General features: G+C 43.4%; 1 protein-coding gene and 1 long non-coding RNA gene across 2 annotated transcripts in view; one reads left to right on the plus strand and one right to left on the minus strand.

The window, feature by feature from the left end:
• The window catches only part of LOC120745211 (aldehyde dehydrogenase, mitochondrial-like), a 25,726-nt gene extending 23,183 nt beyond the window's left edge, over positions 1-2,543 (plus strand). Inside the window, exon 13 of the mRNA XM_040049931.1 lies at positions 2,196-2,543. Coding sequence (XP_039905865.1) covers positions 2,196-2,228 — 33 coding nt within the window. The 3' untranslated portion in view covers positions 2,229-2,543. The remainder of the gene's footprint in view (positions 1-2,195) is intronic.
• Positions 2,544-4,679: 2,136 nt separating this feature from the next.
• LOC120745216 lies at positions 4,680-10,693 on the minus strand. Its single transcript, XR_005698592.1, has 3 exons — positions 10,401-10,693; positions 7,864-7,933; positions 4,680-7,438 (listed from the first exon to the last, which is right to left on the minus strand). It is a non-coding gene; the product is annotated as an uncharacterized LOC120745216 (long non-coding RNA).
• Between the last annotated feature and the right edge of the window lie 7,749 nt (positions 10,694-18,442).

An 18,442-nucleotide genomic window follows, 5' to 3' on the forward strand; every position in this document is an offset into this window, starting at 1 on the left:
GCAGCAAAAGAAGACCACGCTACACGTCTGAAAAACATTGAATTCCCTCTTGCTTTGGATGCCACCACGATAAAACCGCACAGCTCTATCTCTGTGTGCTGCGAGACCAGGCTCCCATCAAAAATCTGTTTTCTGTGTTATTTGTTTGCTTATTACGCACCAGTCTATCGTTGTGTACAGTGCTGTCAGCTGCTGTTTCCCCCCAAAAATGACAAAAAAGCCAAATTTTTGCTATTTAGTACCAAAAAAATTCAACTTGCAAAACGCTTAATTATGTCTCCAATAAACCCTCTGCACTATATAGAAATGTTTATGACTACAACAAACTACAACAGCCAAAAAATGGTCAGTGTGAACAATGAGCTACCACCACGTCTACATGTGTAAAATACAAGTTACGTATGCTGTAAGACGCATGTCTTACAGCATACGTAACTTGTATTTTACACATTTATTTCTTCCAATTTAAGTCCAAAGAGTCAAGCTGACAGCTTTCTTTCTTTTTCACAGCAGCTTTTTCTTTATTATGTAGAAAAACAGTTAAATATGTCTGGCTGTTTAAGATCAAAGTGGGCTGCATGCCTCAGAGGCTGATACAGGAGGGAGCGCGTGTGAGTCTCAGGAAATGATCTAATCACGCTTTTTCTGGCAGAAATTCTGATTTCAGTTCAACTCGTGATTTTCTTCAAATTAAGCTTCAGCACAAAATTCACAGCGTACAGTAACATTTACAAACATGACAGAAAAAGACGTCATTTCATCAAAACAATAAATGCTGTTACTCTAATGCATGACGAAAACTAACGTGGTTTCAAATGTATTTATTAATAAGGAACATGCAGGTACAGCCTTTAAAGCTTTTGACCAATGACAGTTATTACAAATGAAGAACTAAAAGGACCATTTTTGACTTAACTTAAAAAAGTGCAAAAAATCCTTTATTGTGTGAAGTTACAGTTAAGTAAAATACAACAGAAACCGTATTTGGTGAGACACCATGTCACAGTGTGTTAAGGCACCTCCTAACTGTCCTCTGGTTCTGCTAAATAAATAACACTACAGATCCTGGGTCAGTCAGGAGCGCTGCAAAAAACCGCAGCTTTGGGCGTCACATGATCGCGCTGTCTGAAATCGCAGTTTTGATCAGAGAACGATCAATCGTTCAGCCTTCTGTGGTTAGAGAGGAAAGGCTTGGCTTGCATATCTTAAACTCGGTCTTCTAATCAGGGTCGTAGTATCAGCTGAGCGTTTAATTAGGCTCAGTTATCAGCATTAGTTGTTGCTATGCAGTATGTTAGAAAGGATTAAGTCATAAAATCGATCGTTGTCAAACCCATAAAGAATCATTTTATTGTGTTCAGTCAGACTGAGTCACAAATATTTGTGTCAAAGATTTGATACCTGGGAATAATGTTTCTGCACCGTGTACAAAAACAGGACGTAACAGAGTCATCCTTTAATATTAAATATAATATTAGGTCACAGTAGGGATGGGACTTTTTGAAAACACTGAGTGCAGCGATGCACTCCTCAAACACGACTCTGAAGTTTGCAGACGACACAAACGTGGTGGGTTTTATACCAAACAATGAGAGGAGCACCTCTCCCTGTTTGTTGAACAACCTGCTGCTTAACACCAGCAAGACCAAGGAGGTCATAGTCGACTACAGGAGGTCCAGGAGGACAGAGCACCCACCTCTCCTCATCCGAGGAGCCTCCACAAAGCCTCTTCTTCCTCAGGAAACTGAAGCGGGCTGGACTCCCCCCCCCCCGTTTGCTCAGAGCTTTTTACAGAGGAAGGCCAGTCGTATTGCTGCTGACCCCGCTCTCCCAGGACTGTTCATCGCTGCCATCGAGGTCACGGCATAGTTACATAGAAACCCCCACCTGAGGGACAGCTTTCTGCCAAGAGCTGTGAAAGCCGTCTGTCCACCTGCCCTTCCCTCTGCTTCCCTGCACACACACTCACATCCAGTCGCTGCACTCTCGAGACTTCTGCCTGTGTTTTTCACTTTTTTGCCCTTTTTTAAAATCTTACTTATGTATTTATTGATCTTTTGTTTTCTTTATCAGCGAGGGCATCACAGTAAGTTTTGTAATGTTTTAGTAACATAATGACAATAAATGTCATGCACCCTGTGATGCAGTGTACATTAGACATTTCTTACATGTTGACAACCTGCTCGTCCTTTCAGGTGACCATCAAGGTACTGCAAAAGAATTCTTAGACGTGTGCAGTGAGACGGGACGACAGCTGACTGAAAAAGATGCAGAGAAGATAAACTGTCCTCTGGTACACAAGCAGTACGAACCTGCTGAAGCGAGGTGGAATCTGTGCTGTGGATTCAAAAAATCATCTCCCCACTTAAAGGTTGATCTCAGTGAAATTTGTTAGTGAATGAAATCACCGAACTCGATTAGTTTTCAGTCATGGCTAAGATCAAACACTAGGATCAGAATTTGATCGTATTACTGCAGCTGTATGTAGAGACCGAGGTCTGTGGACTTGTCTCTCATTTTTCATAATAAATTGATTTGAGTCACTCTGCTTCATGTGTGTGTGTGCAAACTCGCAGACGACCAATTACACTGTTGAAAAATGAAAGCACATTTTAATCAGAGTAGCATGAATGAAATTAATGAAATTAACAGCAGGTGCAACAACGAGACAAACCCTAAAGCAGCAGCGGTTTAACAGGTGGAGGACACTCGTGTTTTTCTCTGCTCATCTTTTTAAAACTAGTTCTGTATTTGGCTCAGGCCAGTTTCACTACTGATATCAAGACGTGATACCTGGACACAGCACGGGTCGCACAGGTAGCTGCTCCAGGATGGCTCATCAACACGTGCCATACAGTTTGCCGTGTCTCCAGCACAGGCTGCAGAGGATGAAGGAGATTCCAGAAAACAGGCAGTTAGGAGAGCAGCTTTGACTCTCTGACCAGAAACAGACTTCGTAGAGTGGCCTGAGTGCCTCATGTCCTCTGGTTGGTCCCGTCCTTACTGCCTGGGAGTGTGGACTGCCTCGAGTAGCTATCAGTATGAAGAAGTGACGCTTTTTCTTCATACAGTGGGGCAAAAAAGTATTTAGTCAGCCACCGATTGTGCAAGTTCCCCCACCTAAAATGATGACAGAGGTCAGTAATTTGCACCAGAGGTACACTTCAACTGTGAGAGACAGAATGTGAAAAAAAAATCCATGAATCCACATGGTAGGATTTGTAAAGAATTTATTCGTAAATCAGGGTGGAAAATAAGTATTTGGTCAATAACAAAAATACAACTCAATACTTTGTAACATAACCTTTGTTGGCAATAACAGAGGTCAAACGTTTACTATAGGTCTTTACCAGGTTTGCACACACAGTAGCTGGTATTTTGGCCCATTCCTCCATGCAGATCTTCTCGAGAGCAGTGATGTTTTGGGGCTGTCGCCGAGCAACACGGACTTTCAACTCCCGCCACAGATTTTCTATGGGGTTGAGGTCTGGAGACTGGCTAGGCCACTCCAGGACTTTCAAATGCTTCTTACGGAGCCACTCCTTTGTTGCCCGGGCGGTGTGTTTTGGATCATTGTCATGTTGGAAGACCCAGCCTCGTTTCATCTTCAAAGTTCTCACTGATGGAAGGAGGTTTTGGCTCAAAATCTCACGATACATGGCCCCATTCATTCTGTCCTTAACACGGATCAGTCGTCCTGTCCCCTTGGCAGAAAAACAGCCCCATAGCATGATGTTTCCACCCCCATGCTTCACAGTAGGTATGGTGTTCTTGGGATGCAACTCAGTATTCTTCTTCCTCCAAACACGACGAGTTGAGTTTATACCAAAAAGTTCTACTTTGGTTTTATCTGACCACATGACATTCTCCCAATCCTCTGCTGTATCATCCATGTGCTCTCTGGCAAACTTCAGACGGGCCTGGACATGCACTGGCTTCAGCAGCGGAACACGTCTGGCACTGCGGGATTTGATTCCCTGCCGTTGTAGTGTGTTACTGATGGTGACCTTTGTTACTTTGGTCCCAGCTCTCTGCAGGTCATTCACCAGGTCCCCCCGTGTGGTTCTGGGATCTTTGCTCACCGTTCTCATGATCATTTTGACCCCACGGGATGAGATCTTGCGTGGAGCCCCAGATCGAGGGAGATTATCAGTGGTCTTGTATGTCTTCCATTTTCTGATGATTGCTCCCACAGTTGATTTTTTTCACACCAAGCTGCTTGCCTATTGTAGATTCACTCTTCCCAGTCTGGTGCAGGTCTACAATACTTTTCCTGGTGTCCTTCGAAAGCTCTTTGGTCTTGGCCATGGCGGAGTTTGGAGTCTGACTGTTTGAGGCTGTGGACAGGTGTCTTTTATACAGATGATGAGTTCAAACAGGTGCCATTCATACAGGTAACGAGTGGGGGACAGAAAAGCTTCTTACAGAAGACGTTACAGGTCTGTGAGAGCCAGAGATTTTCCTTGTTTGAGGTGACCAAATACTTATTTTCCACCCTGATTTACGAATAAATTCTTTACAAATCCTACCATGTGGATTCATGGATTCTTTTTTCACATTCTGTCTCTCACAGTTGAAGTGTACCTCTGGTGCAAATTACTGACCTCTGTCATCATTTTAAGTGGGGGAACTTGCACAATCGGTGGCTGACTAAATACTTTTTTGCCCCACTGTATGTGAATTATATTATTTAACTACTTAGAGCCATAGTTATGCTAAACACAAATAGCAGTCGTTGAATTCAACAATTACCATTACATCAAGAACTGATTGTGGAATGACTGCTTCAGCTCTAGCTCTGGTTCAGCTTCTACATTTAAATATCGCGGGCTTCATGTGAGCCTTCGACTGAAACCTTGCGCTGCCAAAAAAAAAAAGAAGAAAAACCCGCCAAAAAGCCCTGAATCAGATGTTACAGTCATGTAATCCAAGTGCATTTCACCTGAACTACCTGAACCTGAAGCAGCACCGTGGAGTCTGCTACCAGTAAATTCATGTTCGGCTGCCATTGCTCCTCCAGTAGAGCTTCAAACTCCGCTAGTACAGAATTAAAGCAGATAACTCGTCTTTGCAGATTAGGTCCTGCTTAGCTCGACACCTGTCTGCATATGCAGATGTTCCTTTTCCGTTAACAGAAGTTCCTGCTTGTTGTGTCATCCTGTTCAACATCGTGTCCACGGATTTATGAATGCACTGAAGAACTACCAGTATGCATGCTGCCACGCCAAGCACCATTACTATCACTTTCATGCTGGATTGTGATGCTGGCAGCACTACAACTAACTTTATTACCATTGGGGCAAATTGGAACAGTGCCATAAATATTTAATACCAAAACCTGACCTTCTTGCAGTAATAGTGTTGATGCTAGATAAGTCATCATTGAGAGTTGGGAGCCTTCACCGTCTCCTGAGCAGATTTGGTCTGCTCATGTCTGCCCTTATCATTCTGTCTGTTCTCAGTTCCTTTATTAGCACGTGTGCCATTTCCATCATTTCCGTCAGCTCAGTTTCTGCGTTTCCTGTTCACCACCTGCATCCAGTCGCCAGTGTTCCTCAGCATCATCATCTTTTTCCTTACTGTGATCAATCTTTGTCTTTCATGGAGGAACAGCCATGATTTCTTGTCCTGGTGGACTCATTCTCTACATGTTTATCCAACAAACCACATTCCTGCCAACCCAGATCATTTAATCCTCTAAGCCACATTCAATTTAAAAAACAAACAAACAATACAAACGTATCAAACGTCAAATATTTAATTCACTTTTTACTTTGAAACAGGATAGCAAATAACTGGGGTATAATGTACATGTATAAACTGATGCATATTTCAGTAATTCAGTGTCAAACGACTGCACAACAGCATGCCTTTGTTGGAAAACAGTCATGTTGCTAAACTGGCCCATCTGCAGTCAACACCTGTCATCCACTGAAAACATCTGGTGCATTATCCATCAAACTCAAAATGATCAAATATTTTTCCAGAACAAAAATTCACTTTCAACATTTGATGTCTGTGACACTTTCAAACAAATCTGATTTAAATGTTTTTACATTTTCATTTTACCCAAAGTTGTTGTGTTTAATTATTTCTGTCATGCGTTTACTCATCTTCTGTAACCAGGCGATGTAGTATGATTTTCGTTTGCTCAGTCTAAGGACTCACAGCGTTGTGCATCCGTGCACTTGGAAACTTGGAATCACACTGGAGCACGCTGACGAGGAGGCTTCTAGCTCCGCCCACCTACAGAATCCAAACACCAAACAAAACACCAGGCATGCAACACCAGTCTTACAGCATTTCTAATTAGATTTATATAGCACTATTCCACAACAGCAGCCTTCTCAAAGCTTTTTATATTATAAAGGTAAAGAGCTGACAGCATAAGAGATGCAGACTGCAACAGGACGGGGACTTTTGTCCTTGGTATGAACCAAATTACTGTCTGAGGGTGTGACTGGGTCTGAGGTGCAGAGAAAATTCCCCCGAGCTACATGAGGAATGACAATGTTATTCCCTTTGTCGTTCCGTTTCTCCTGACCAACTCATTATGATTCCCAGGGGCAGTAAGGTCCAAAGCAGTGTTATGATTTAAGTCAAAGCAGTTTGTTACTGGGAACAAGGAAGAGTCCGTGGGAAACTTTGATTTGATTTTCAAGCTGCTTTCACCCCCCAGTTTCTGACTCCAGTAGAGCTTATCCAGAGGTCTTAGTTTTTGAACGTGACTACCTCTTATTATACATCAGGAAACTCGAACCACAGGGACGCCTGCAGAATAATAGCAAAGTATGATACTAAAGAGCGTTGTGGCTGGGCCTTAGTCCATGGGGCCCGGCTGGGCACAGTCCAAAAAAGGGACATTGGCCCATCCTCCTGCAGGCCCACCACCCGCAGGAGGGGCCGTAGGGGTCGGGTGCAATGTGTGCCTGGTGGCGGCCAGGAGCAGAGGTCATGGGGAACTGATCCCCAGCTACCAAGACTAGCAGTCACAGGAGACCCCGGGGCAGACCCAGGACACTCTGGAGAGATTATATCTCTCGGTTGGCTTGGGAACGCCTTGGTGTTCCCTCGGATAAGCTGGAGGAGGTGGCTGAGGAGAGGGAGGTCTGGGCTTCTCTGCTTAGGCTGCTGCCCCTGCAACCCGGCCCCGGATAAGCGGAAGAAGATGGATGGATGGGTGTATTCGTCACCTAGAGATTTCTGAGGACACCGCCTGTGAACAACACTAGTCTTGTACTGGTTAATATTGTACTCCAGTTGCAGGTTATCTTCAGAGAAATAAAATGAAAGGGGAAACACAGCAGTACATTTTGTTCAAATGACACAATTTTGCACTTTACATTTAGGTCATATTTGCTAACCTGCCAACAGCCTCGTTGTAGTTTCAGGACTTTGCAGTGAAACTAACGGACACTCAACAGCAGAGGTACAGCACCTGTACACAGACAGGGTCAAATTAATCCTCAGGGGTCCCTCATTGGGCATGGGCACACACACACACACACACACACACACACACACACACACACACACACACACACACACACACACACACACGTTTTCATCTTATTTGTGAAACTTCTTTGAAGAGAAAGGCATCCACAGAGAACCTGAGCACACTGTGCCCACCTGACAGGAACTGGGAGCGTCTGCCTTCTGTTCTGCTGTCGATGTGGAGAACCAACTACAGTAAGAAATGTGTATGACTGTTCCTGCAAGCAACACACCCACACGTAGTCTCTAATGTCCACTCTAGGCATGGGGTTTGGATCTTTTGAGCTTGTAACATAGCACAAGTCCACATAAAGCCTTTCCCCAGCCATAAGAACTTCCACCTGGACCAAAAAATACACAAAATACCTGAGAAGATAGAGTGCCCTGAAGAAAGGGGCCCTTACTGGGCTGTTCAGATGAAAACCTTGGATCACCCCTTTGTGCATGAGGAAAAAAAGAAAGAAAAAACTTTGTAGGATTGTGCATTACAACAGTGTGAATTCATTGCAGTGCTTCTGTAAAATGCAATTTCTAACCACATTTTATATGATTTGCCAAAAGACTTTTTTTTAACAAGTAATAAATTGGTTCATTTAATTTTAAAATCACTCTTTCAAAGTCTGCTTTGTAGATGTGAGGAAGCAGTTTAAGAGTCTGAATGCTCGAAAAGCTCCCGGCCCAGACGGTGTGTCTCCTGCCACCCTCAGACACTGTGCAAACGAGCTGGCCCCAGTGTTTTCTGGCATTTTCAACTACCTCACTGCAGGCATGTCATGTGCCTGCCTGCTTCAAGTCCTCTACCATAATCCCTGTCCCCAAGAAACCTAGGATCACTGGACTAAATGACTACAGACCCGTGGCTCTGACATTTGTGGTCATGAAGTCATTTGAGCGCCTGGTTCTCTCCTATCTCAAGACCCTCACGGCCCCCCTCCTGGACCCCCTGCAGTTTGCATACAGAGCCAACAGGTCTGTAGATGACGCAATCAACATGGCCCTACACTTCATCCTGCAGCATCTGGACTCCCCAGGAACCTACGCCAGGATCCTGTTTGTGGACTTCAGCTCTGCCTTCAACACCATCCTTCCAGACCATCTCCGAGGCAAGCTTTCCCAGATGAATGTGCCTGATCCCATCTGCCGGTGGATCACTGACTTCCTGACGGACAGGAAGCAGCATGTGAGGCTGGGAAAGAATGTCTCTGACTCTCGGACCATCAGCACCGGCTCCCCTCAGGGCTGTGTTCTTTCTCCTCTGCTCTTCTCCCTGTACACCAACTGCTGCACCTCCACCCACCAGTCTGTCAAGCTAATCAAGTTTGCAGATGACACCACCGTTATTGGACTCATCTCGGACGGGGATGAGTCTGCCTACAGGAGGGAGGTTGAACGTCTGGTGTCCTGGTGCAGCCACAACAACCTGGTGCTGAATGCCCAGAAGACAGTGGAGATTATTGTGGACTTCAGGAAGCACACAGCCCCACTCCCCCCCATCATCCTGTACTGACACCCCCATCACCTCTGTGGACTCATTCCGCTTCCTGGGTACCACCATCACTCAGGACCTGAAGTGGGAGCCCACCATCACCTCCGTCATCAAGAAAGCCCAGCAGAGGATGTACTTCCTGAGGCAGCTGAAGAAATTCAACCTGCCAACACGGACGATGATGCAATTCTACACTGCAATCATCGAGTCCATCCTCACCTCCTCCATCACCGTGTGGTACGCTGGAGCCACTATCAGGGACAAACAGAGACTGCAGCGTGTTGTGCGCTCTGCTGAGAAGGTGATTGGCTGCAGACTCCCATCTCTGCAGGACCTGTACACCTCCAGGACACTGCGGCGTGCAGCTCGGATCTCAGCTGACCCTTCTCACCCTGGACACAGTCTGTTTGACCTGCTCCCCTCAGGCAGGAGGCTCCGGTCCATTCGCACCAGAACCTCTCGCCATAAGAACAGTTTCTTCCCCTCTGCTGTTGGACACATGAACAATAACCGTATGACTGTTCCCACCACTAACACATGACCCTACGCTGTGTCACTGCATCATTCCATGTTGGCACTGATCACCACCTGCACTCATGTATATATCATGTATATATCTATCTACTTAGCACTTTTAATTCTTATTTTTATGTTTATTTAAGCGTTATCTGACGGTATGTTTGCACTAAGCACCGCAGCTATTTCCTAATGTTGTAAACCTGCTCAACATTTGCCAATAAAACCCTTTCTGATTTTTTTCTCTCCCTTAGAGATAGGGTGAGAAGTTCAGCCATCCGGGAGGGGCTCAGAGTAGAGCCGCTGCTCCTGCGCATAAAAGGAGCCAGCTGAGGTGGTTCGGGCATCTGAAAAGGATGCCCCCTGGGCGCCTCCTGGGTGAGGTTTTCCGGGCATGTCCCACCGGGAGGAGGCCCCGGGGCAGACCCAGGACACCCTGGAGAGATTATATCTCTCGGCTGGCCTGGGAACGCCTTGGTGTTCCCCCGGATAAGCTGGAGGAGGTGGCTGGGGAGAGGGAGGTCTGGGCTTCTCTGCTGCTGCCCACGCGACCCGGCCCCGGATAAGTGGAAGAAAATGGATGGATGGATGATTACTATTATTATTACTGCTACTAATACTATCTATTTCACCTTTTGATTTTTCTAACTGTAACATCTGCTCTTACCAGCAGCACTTTATACATAGAGTAAATTAATCCTGAGCATGACTGAATTCAGATTATTGGTGCTGCCCTCCACAACAGATCCAGTTTCTCATGTTGCCTTCAAATAAATATGCAATCCTTCTGCATTAAATTACTTGTAAAAATGCCTCTGAGTTCATCAGGCTAACATTTAGCAGCTGTATGATATGAAAATAACAAAAGAAGTGTTTTATATCTGGAAAACATTTCACTTACCAGAGCTGGACACTTGGTGGGTGCACAGAAACGTAAGTGAGGAGGAAACCAGAAGAATAAAATGAAAAAACATTGTCCCAGCTAGATTTCTGGAAATCAAATGTGTTGAAGAAAATTATGAAACATGAAGTCCAAAGGTGCCTTGAAAGGGAATGGGCTCTGAGTTTCCTGCTTTGCTTTTCTGTTGCAGAGAACAATGCTGGCAGTGAAGGCTGTTTTTGTTTTTCCAGCACTGCATCCGCTCGTTTTGTTATAGCAGCCATGCCTTCAGTGAAAGCGAGTGTCGTAAAATCACCAAACAGGAAGCCCGACAGAGGCAGGTCAGGTCTGCTTCCTGGGAAGGTTCCCATGTATCCCTCTGCAGAATACTTTTTTCAACTGCCCTTACATAATGTGAGTAAGTATGGAGCGTTACACCTTTTTAACAGGGCTTTAGAGAAAACGTAAGAACAGCAGTTTTGTGAGTCAGCCCTCGACTGGTCATAGTCTGTTCAGATGCTGACACTACAAGGATAGAAAGACCCTCACATAATAATAATAATTTCTATTTATAAAGCGCCTTTCAAGACACCCAAGGACACTTTACAATAGGATAAAACACGTAATGAAAAAATGACAAAATGAAGAACAATAACACAAAAACACAAGATAAAATTAACAAACAGCGGGTTCACAGTAAATATGCAGATTTGCAGACATTTCACTTTTATCTCTTCTTTTAAGCTTCATTAAAATCCATTTTTTCTTTCTGACATACAAAGCATTTATGAAAGTAATCTGACTGTTAAAAAAGTAAATCTTAAAATGAGACATACAGAGCAGGCGCTCAGCTGGATGTGTAGAGACAGAGCCGTATGTTCTGCAAACTCTGACTACAGAGTCCGTTTGGGAGATGAATCCCGAACCACTTTGACTCAGGTCTGCTGACACAAAAGATCAGAATAATGAAGATTTCTGGTCATTTCCAAGGTTCACCTGAATCGATCAGACTGAGCACCCTTCACTGGCACGAGAAGCTATAGGTCCTGTTATCTTGGACACCATAAACACCACCTCGCTCTCTGTCCAGTATTCACATTTAACACCAGCAGAGCTTTTCACACAGCATGCAACTGAAGAAGATGTTTTTGGAAAAAGCAGTTTACATATTGCATTTGATTGCATTTAGTGCTGGATCATGTTTCGTCTGTTTTACTGAATAAATCTGTTGCCTGTGTGCTGCATTTTGTTTTTCTCACATTATAAAAGAACTAATCAGGTACAAGATGCACATGGTCACAATTTAATTAAAAACTTTGTTTTATACTTTACACAGTTCAAAAGGTAAAATATAGCAACAAAATGAAAGAATTTGGAGTTGGTATATGACCTGATGTCTCAACGATATATTTTCACAGCCGGACTAAGAAAAAAAAGTAAACTTGTGTTTTGAGCCCTGAACTTACTTTTTGAATAAATTCTTCTTCTTTCAACACCTCCCTTTAGAAATCAAATGCCTACACCATCATGATCTTGTTGCAATAATGAACGGCGGTGGGCCGGGGTGTTTATCTGAGTATCTCCTCGGCTTGCTCCCTGTACGTTGGGGTTTGGAGTGGGTCTGTTTCCTGCGTCTTGGGAAGCAGGTTGTGACTGTCGTTTGTGCCAGAGTACCTGGCTTTCTTGGAACCCCTGGATGGAGTTCTTGAGGGTGCTCCACTTGAGGACTCCGTCGTACTTAGAGACTTCAGTGCTCATGTGGGAAACAAGAGTGAGACTGGAGGGGCGTGATTGAGAGGAACGGCCTCCCAGATCTGAACCCGAGCGGTGTCCTGTTACTGGACTTCTGTGCAAACACTATGTTGTAACATAAGGGCGTCCGTAAGTGCACGTGGCACCAGAACACTCTCGGCCAGGAAAGCTTCCACTTAGGTGGTCTCAGAATTTCATCTCAGCTTTTCACAGATGTTGTGGTTCTATTGGCTTCATCAGGTGACGGCCTCCAGCTCACACTGGAGTGCAACCGAGTGCAAAGTGCTGGGAATGAGAATCGGCACCTCCGAATCTGAGGCCATGGTCTGCAACTGGAAAAGGGTGGAGTGCCCACTCCAGGTCAGGGACGAGTTCCTGTTTATTTGTATATCATGGTGTGTTCACGAGCGATGGGAGATGGTCGAGCTACATCCCTGCCCTCACCTATGGTCACGGGCTGTAGGTAATGACCAAAAGAACGAGGTCGTGGATACAAGTGGTGGAAATGAGCTTCCTCCTAAGGGTGGCAATCTTTCAATCTTTAGAATACAGCAGAATAGCCCATTATTGTTATTGTACAACTGACTGGTTACCACAGGCAGATAATATAGCAGAGCTGGTCCATTTATACTGTATACAGTATAAATGGACCAGCTCTGCTATATTATGTAACTACGGCCAACACAGTATACTTCCTTACTTACATCTTTTCTTCTCAACTCTTATCAGTCACTCAATGTTTAAATTCTTAGTATTTTTTAAAAACTGCTTCTCAGGTGGGGTATCAGCCCCTAAATGATGCTCAGATCACACTTTTGGAATAGATGCTGCTATTTCTGCAACCAGATTTCCTCAGTATTTAATGACTGAGCTGCTGGTCATCATCAAGCTATTTGTCGTACATCAGTAAAGGGGCTCTGTAGCTTCATGATTAGTTTGCGGTTTTTCTTCCTTCACTTTGATTTGTGTTTGTGGACATATAATGTGTGTAACAGGGTGTGGTTTGTGGCATGGTTGCGAAGGGAGGCTGACACAGCGGAGCTCCATCAGTTCAGTTGTGTTGTTGTTGTGTGTGTGTAGCTGGGGCTGAGGGTTGGAAGAGACACAAACTGAGTAAAAAGTGTAGTAAAGTGCGATCTGTGTGGTCGGGTCCGTCATTCATTGTCACTATGTGCAATGTACACTTTCCATTAATCTCACAGTGGAACATTCCTGGAACTCAAAGTCAAATGTTTATCAGTAGAAGAATCAGACTCCTGTTAAACATTATATTTGTACTAAATGTGTGTGTAAATATGGTGTCTGTAGATTTGTGACTGTGTTTCTGTTGTAGTTTATTCCTGTATGAATATTAAAAACTTGACTGAAAGTATTAAATGTATTTGCATTGCTTTACAGAAAAAGGGAAAAATGGTAGGACTGTGGGGGAAAGCGTGATTACCTCAGTTAAACAACTGGTGTAATTCTATTAGGTTCATCTTTAAGGAACTCTGCATGTCTCCAAATAGCTTTGAATGTCTTTGAAATGAGAATAATACAAATAGAAAAAGACAAAAAGTGGACACATGCAGACAAAGTAAAGAGATGAATATTCAGTAAGCTATAAAGATTCAAAGCTCTCTCAGTTTTTCTCAAATGTGTGTGAGGACTGCTTGTTTGTGTTCTTGGATGCACTTAGTAAATCCAACAGCTCAGCTATTGTTGTTTGTTGTTTGTAAAAGTTGCAGGAAGAACAAACTTCTTAAACAGTAAATGAAACAAAGCACAAATTCAAAGTTTTTTTTTTTCATTTTATTTTTGTTTTTTGTTTTTTAACTCAAAATGTCCTGTTGTAACTGGACTTTTTGAGTTAAGAAACAGAACAAATCCCAACAACACTTCCCTCATGGTGCTTTATATTGTAAAGTCAGACCCTACAATAATGCACAAAGACTCCAACCCCCTAGAGCAGGCACTTTGGCGACAGTGGGAAGGAAAAACTCACTTATAAAGAGAGAAACCTCCGGCAGACCCAGGCTCTGGGATGGGGTGGCCATCTGCCTCGGCCAGTTGGTGATGAGGGAAGGAAGTTGGGAAAAAAGAGTAGTTATTTTTAAGCACTCTGGTTTCAAAATCACATTTAGAAAGCCCAATTGAAATGAATATTTGAAGCCAATTTAAGAGTTTTCTCACATAATCACATGCACGTGTTGGTTAGACTTTAGCGTGCACATGAGAAAGCCCTAAAGATGATGTTTTGGCTCCTCAATTTTGCATGTTTTTTGAAGCTGCTGACGATTGCTTCATCCATTACTGGGTTTCTTGACCACATTAAGAGTACTGGAGAATCCCACCTGTCATGGAGTTCATTGTATATTGTCAGGGCGAGTTCTCCAATGTTCTCCAAGGACATTTTGTACTTTTTTGACAGAATTTTGTTCCAGATCTTCTGGAAAAGCCTCTCTACAATGAACTCGGATGCTACTGGATTCATTGTCATCGTCTCATTTCCTTCGCTGATGGCGTGCATTACCAGAGCTTTGGTCACATTTTTTACAACTTCCTTGTACTCTTGCCTGTCTTTAGAGACACTGAGTACTCTTGCTGGTAATGCCAACAGGTGTTTGGTGAAGCTTGAGACGGTAATATTGTCAAGCTGTTCCCTCAGATTAAAGATCAAAAGGTTTTCTTTGCAGTTGTGTGTTTTGCAAAGATCTTTGAGAATGGCCTTGCCCACTTTGAAAATGCTGTTGTGGGATAAATTCAAGTGTTTCTCCTCAACTTCAGGCCAGATTTTCTCAATCAGACGATGGCTGATGCAGTCAGGAGTGAGGCGCTCTGTGAAGATCTTGTATTTGGAGGAGACCTTTTCTTTGGCCAGTAAAACCACCAACTGAACAACCCAGTTGACGCGCACCTTTTTCTGCAGCTTCAGTGTCTTTTCCAAAGCTGATACTTCAGCCTGGTTGGTCTCATCTTGGAATACAAACTGCACTTCTTCTAACACTTCCTGTTCAGTTTGTTTCTTTGCTTCCTCTACCATTGTCTTCTCCTCTGACAGGACTTTCTTATTTTCTTCCTCCTCGACCTCCAGGTCGCCCAGTGTACTCTTTGGCAGAGTGCACACTAATTCTGGTTTTGCTTGTTGGTTTGACATTTAAGCTACGATGTTACAATGAGTCAGACATTCAAATGTGACTGAGGGTAGCAGAACAAAATCTCATCCAGTGAATCGCTCGTGACTAAGTAAGAAACGCGCTGGTCCAGTGTGGGTTTCACCTGCAATTTATAGACCTGAGTTGACTGTGACGTCACGGCCTGGTTCTCTTGCCTTTCATCTTTGAATCAGGCCCCGCCCACAACAACGTTCCCTATTGGCTGTTTGAAAATAGGTAACGCCCATAAAGAACGGGCTGTCGGAGTTTCTGACGTCATGGCCCGATTCTCTCTCCTTTAATGTTTGAAACAGGCCCGAAAATACGGTGGCCCTGAGAGGCCAAACGGACTGCAACTTCAGAAAACACTTGCAAAAAACGAAAAAATGCTGCAAAAAGAAAAAATGCTGCAAAAAGAAAAATGCTGCAAAAAGAAAAACGCTGCAAAAGCACACACAGCACAACGGAAATAGGAAAGAAGACAACGGAAATGTTTCTGGGGAGACAATAACCGGACGGACCAGCTGCACGAACCAAAACATGCTAACAAGTGCACTGGGACTGGGAGACACTTCAAAGAAGTGGAGCGGCCAAAGAGTAAACTTTCAAAAGTAAGTTCTGAATATTATGTCACTTATTTATGTGCAAATGTTTAATAATGAGGAACATTAAAACATTACTGTTGGCCACATGCCGGCAAAGTTATGTGACATTAGCGATGTTTGTACTTTCAGCATTTACTTTGTTTTAAAGCCTTTACTTTATACGCCGTTAGATAGTCGACCTTAATCTGACAGAGAATGTGATGATTTTGTGGATAATTAAAGTCAGTCATATATCCACAAACACAACAGGCTGAAAGTCAGTGATGCTGCTCGGTTTGCAGTCCTGAACATCACGGCACAAGCAGGATTCACTGCACTGTTAATGTTAGCTATGTTATATTGCTGCCTCTGTTCGGTGGTGTCGAGCCAAACGGACTTTAACGTGTGTTTGAACGAGCTGACGGTTCACTCGTTAAGCTGAAAGAAAGATGCTTTAATCACAGCAGTCACACATGTGTCCACTGCACCATCTGGAACTCTTCTTGTTTACACTCGTAATAACACAAACACTAAATCCTCCTGTTTGTAGCAGTGTGTACACCTGAGACTGTCACCTGTCTGTCTGTCCTGCACTCTCTCTCTGTTTCTTTCTCTCTGATTGTGGAATAAAAGTATGAACATGTGTTTATAAGTTACACTTGTGTTTGAATCCTGCAGCTTATCACACATTTGATTTCCATGTGTGACGACTGCAAGTGTCCAGAGTGAGGACAGACTGAGGGACCCACTGCTGCACATCATCTGTGAGGCTTTGCAGCCCTGATGATCCACCAGGACAAACTCAGCAGTGTGTGAGGAAGAGGAGGAGGAAGAGCCAGCAGCAGCTGACAGATGGAGAGAATAGACAGACTGTTCCCTGTTTGTGAAGGACTGCTAGGAAAGTTTAACATAACTGTCTGTGCTGAATCAGTCTTATTAGGTAATGTTCAAATAATGTGATCATCCCAGTGTTTTCAGTGTGGGAGAAAGTACTCAGAGTACTCAGGGCCTTCAAGTTACACACTATGAAAGGCAGCAACAAGTTTAATGTTCAGAAACCTAAAGTCTGTATCAGCAGCAGAATGGAGCTAAAATAAATGTTGGTTTCAGTTCTATGAAGCTTTGAGGATTTTGGATCAGTAGCTGCTGTGTTTGTTGCATCATATTGCTGTAACTGTTTATATGCTTTATATATTCTGAGCTAAGTTGATCTATAGTGTTACATCATATTCTATAAGGATGTTATGTGTTTGTAGACTTTCTGCCCAGTTTGACCCATTTAGCAGAAGTCAGCCTGTTTAAGGCTCTGATATCTATTCTGTGTGACTTACAGCAGTTATGACATGGTCTGATTTTCTCACCCAATAAAGGAATATTTCATATATCAGTCTACTCGTCATTCTATCAGACACAGTTATCACAGCTTGTACATTTGCTTTTTACACACATATTGAGCCAAATTTAGTAATGCCAACATATTAAAAGAACAATATTTGTCTCTTATATATATAATACATCTGTATATACACTGTCACAGATACTTGAGTGTCTTTAAGTGAAGATTTAAGGTGACAGGAAATATAAATAAATGCAACTTGAATCTTTACTGAAGCTCAGTGTTTGGCACAGAGTTCATGTTCACTGCTGTAATAACTAATAATGATTAATATAATATTGGCCATATTATATTTACATTACCAAAGTGAGATGACTTTAGTCTCATGAACAACATTAGCTAATTGTTATTTACTAGCTAATCTTAAATGACTGTTCAGCACAGAAATGAAGCCCAACAATCATGTTTACAGTCCTGTGGTCTCAGCCTCAGATACTTATCACATCACACAGAGCTCATGTAGAAACAAATGTACAAAATATGTTCTTCTTCATTTCTGTCAAACAAAGCTGTATGAAACTTTCCAGCTGTTAGTATCATGGTTGCTAGGCAACCTGGGCAGACCGTCCCATCTCACAGGCCTACAAGCCTCACACTTCCGGCCTCAGCGGTCTTTGAGTGCGGCCCTTGAGGACCTTTAAGGCTGCAGACCCTGAATTGGGATACAGCCATACATACATGTTTTGGTTCGTGCAGCTGGTCCGTCCGGTTATTGTCTCCCCAGAAACATTTCCGTTGTCTTTTTTCCTATTTCCGTTGTGCTGTGTGTGCTTTTGCAGCATTTTTCTTTTTGCAGCGTTTTCTTTTGCAGCTTTTCTTTTGCAAGTGTTTTTGCAGTTCTGAAGTTGCAGTCCGTTTGGCCTCTCAGGGCCACCGTACGAAAACCATTTTCACCACGTACGCAAAAGCTCTTCTCTGTGGTAGAAAACCTTTATTTTCCACGCTCTCTTCACCTCCATCTGCCTCCATCACATCTGTTTGCCCACTCCCAGATTATTGCCTGTGTCCTGTGGCTTACTCATAATATTTCAAACAAGCGGGCGAACTGATCTATTAATGTTTCCGACACACAGTTTACTTCCAACTGCGCTGATTTTCAACAATGAATAAATGACGTCTTCGTTTTCTGTTGTATATATAATGAAAACAGCTGAACTCTCCTTTGTTTAGAAAAGAACGCAATTTTTTAAATCAACC

Source organism: Simochromis diagramma, unplaced genomic scaffold (genome assembly GCF_900408965.1).
Source record: "Simochromis diagramma unplaced genomic scaffold, fSimDia1.1 OVJJ01000021.1, whole genome shotgun sequence".
In the NCBI taxonomy this organism is placed as follows: Eukaryota; Metazoa; Chordata; class Actinopteri; order Cichliformes; family Cichlidae; genus Simochromis; species Simochromis diagramma.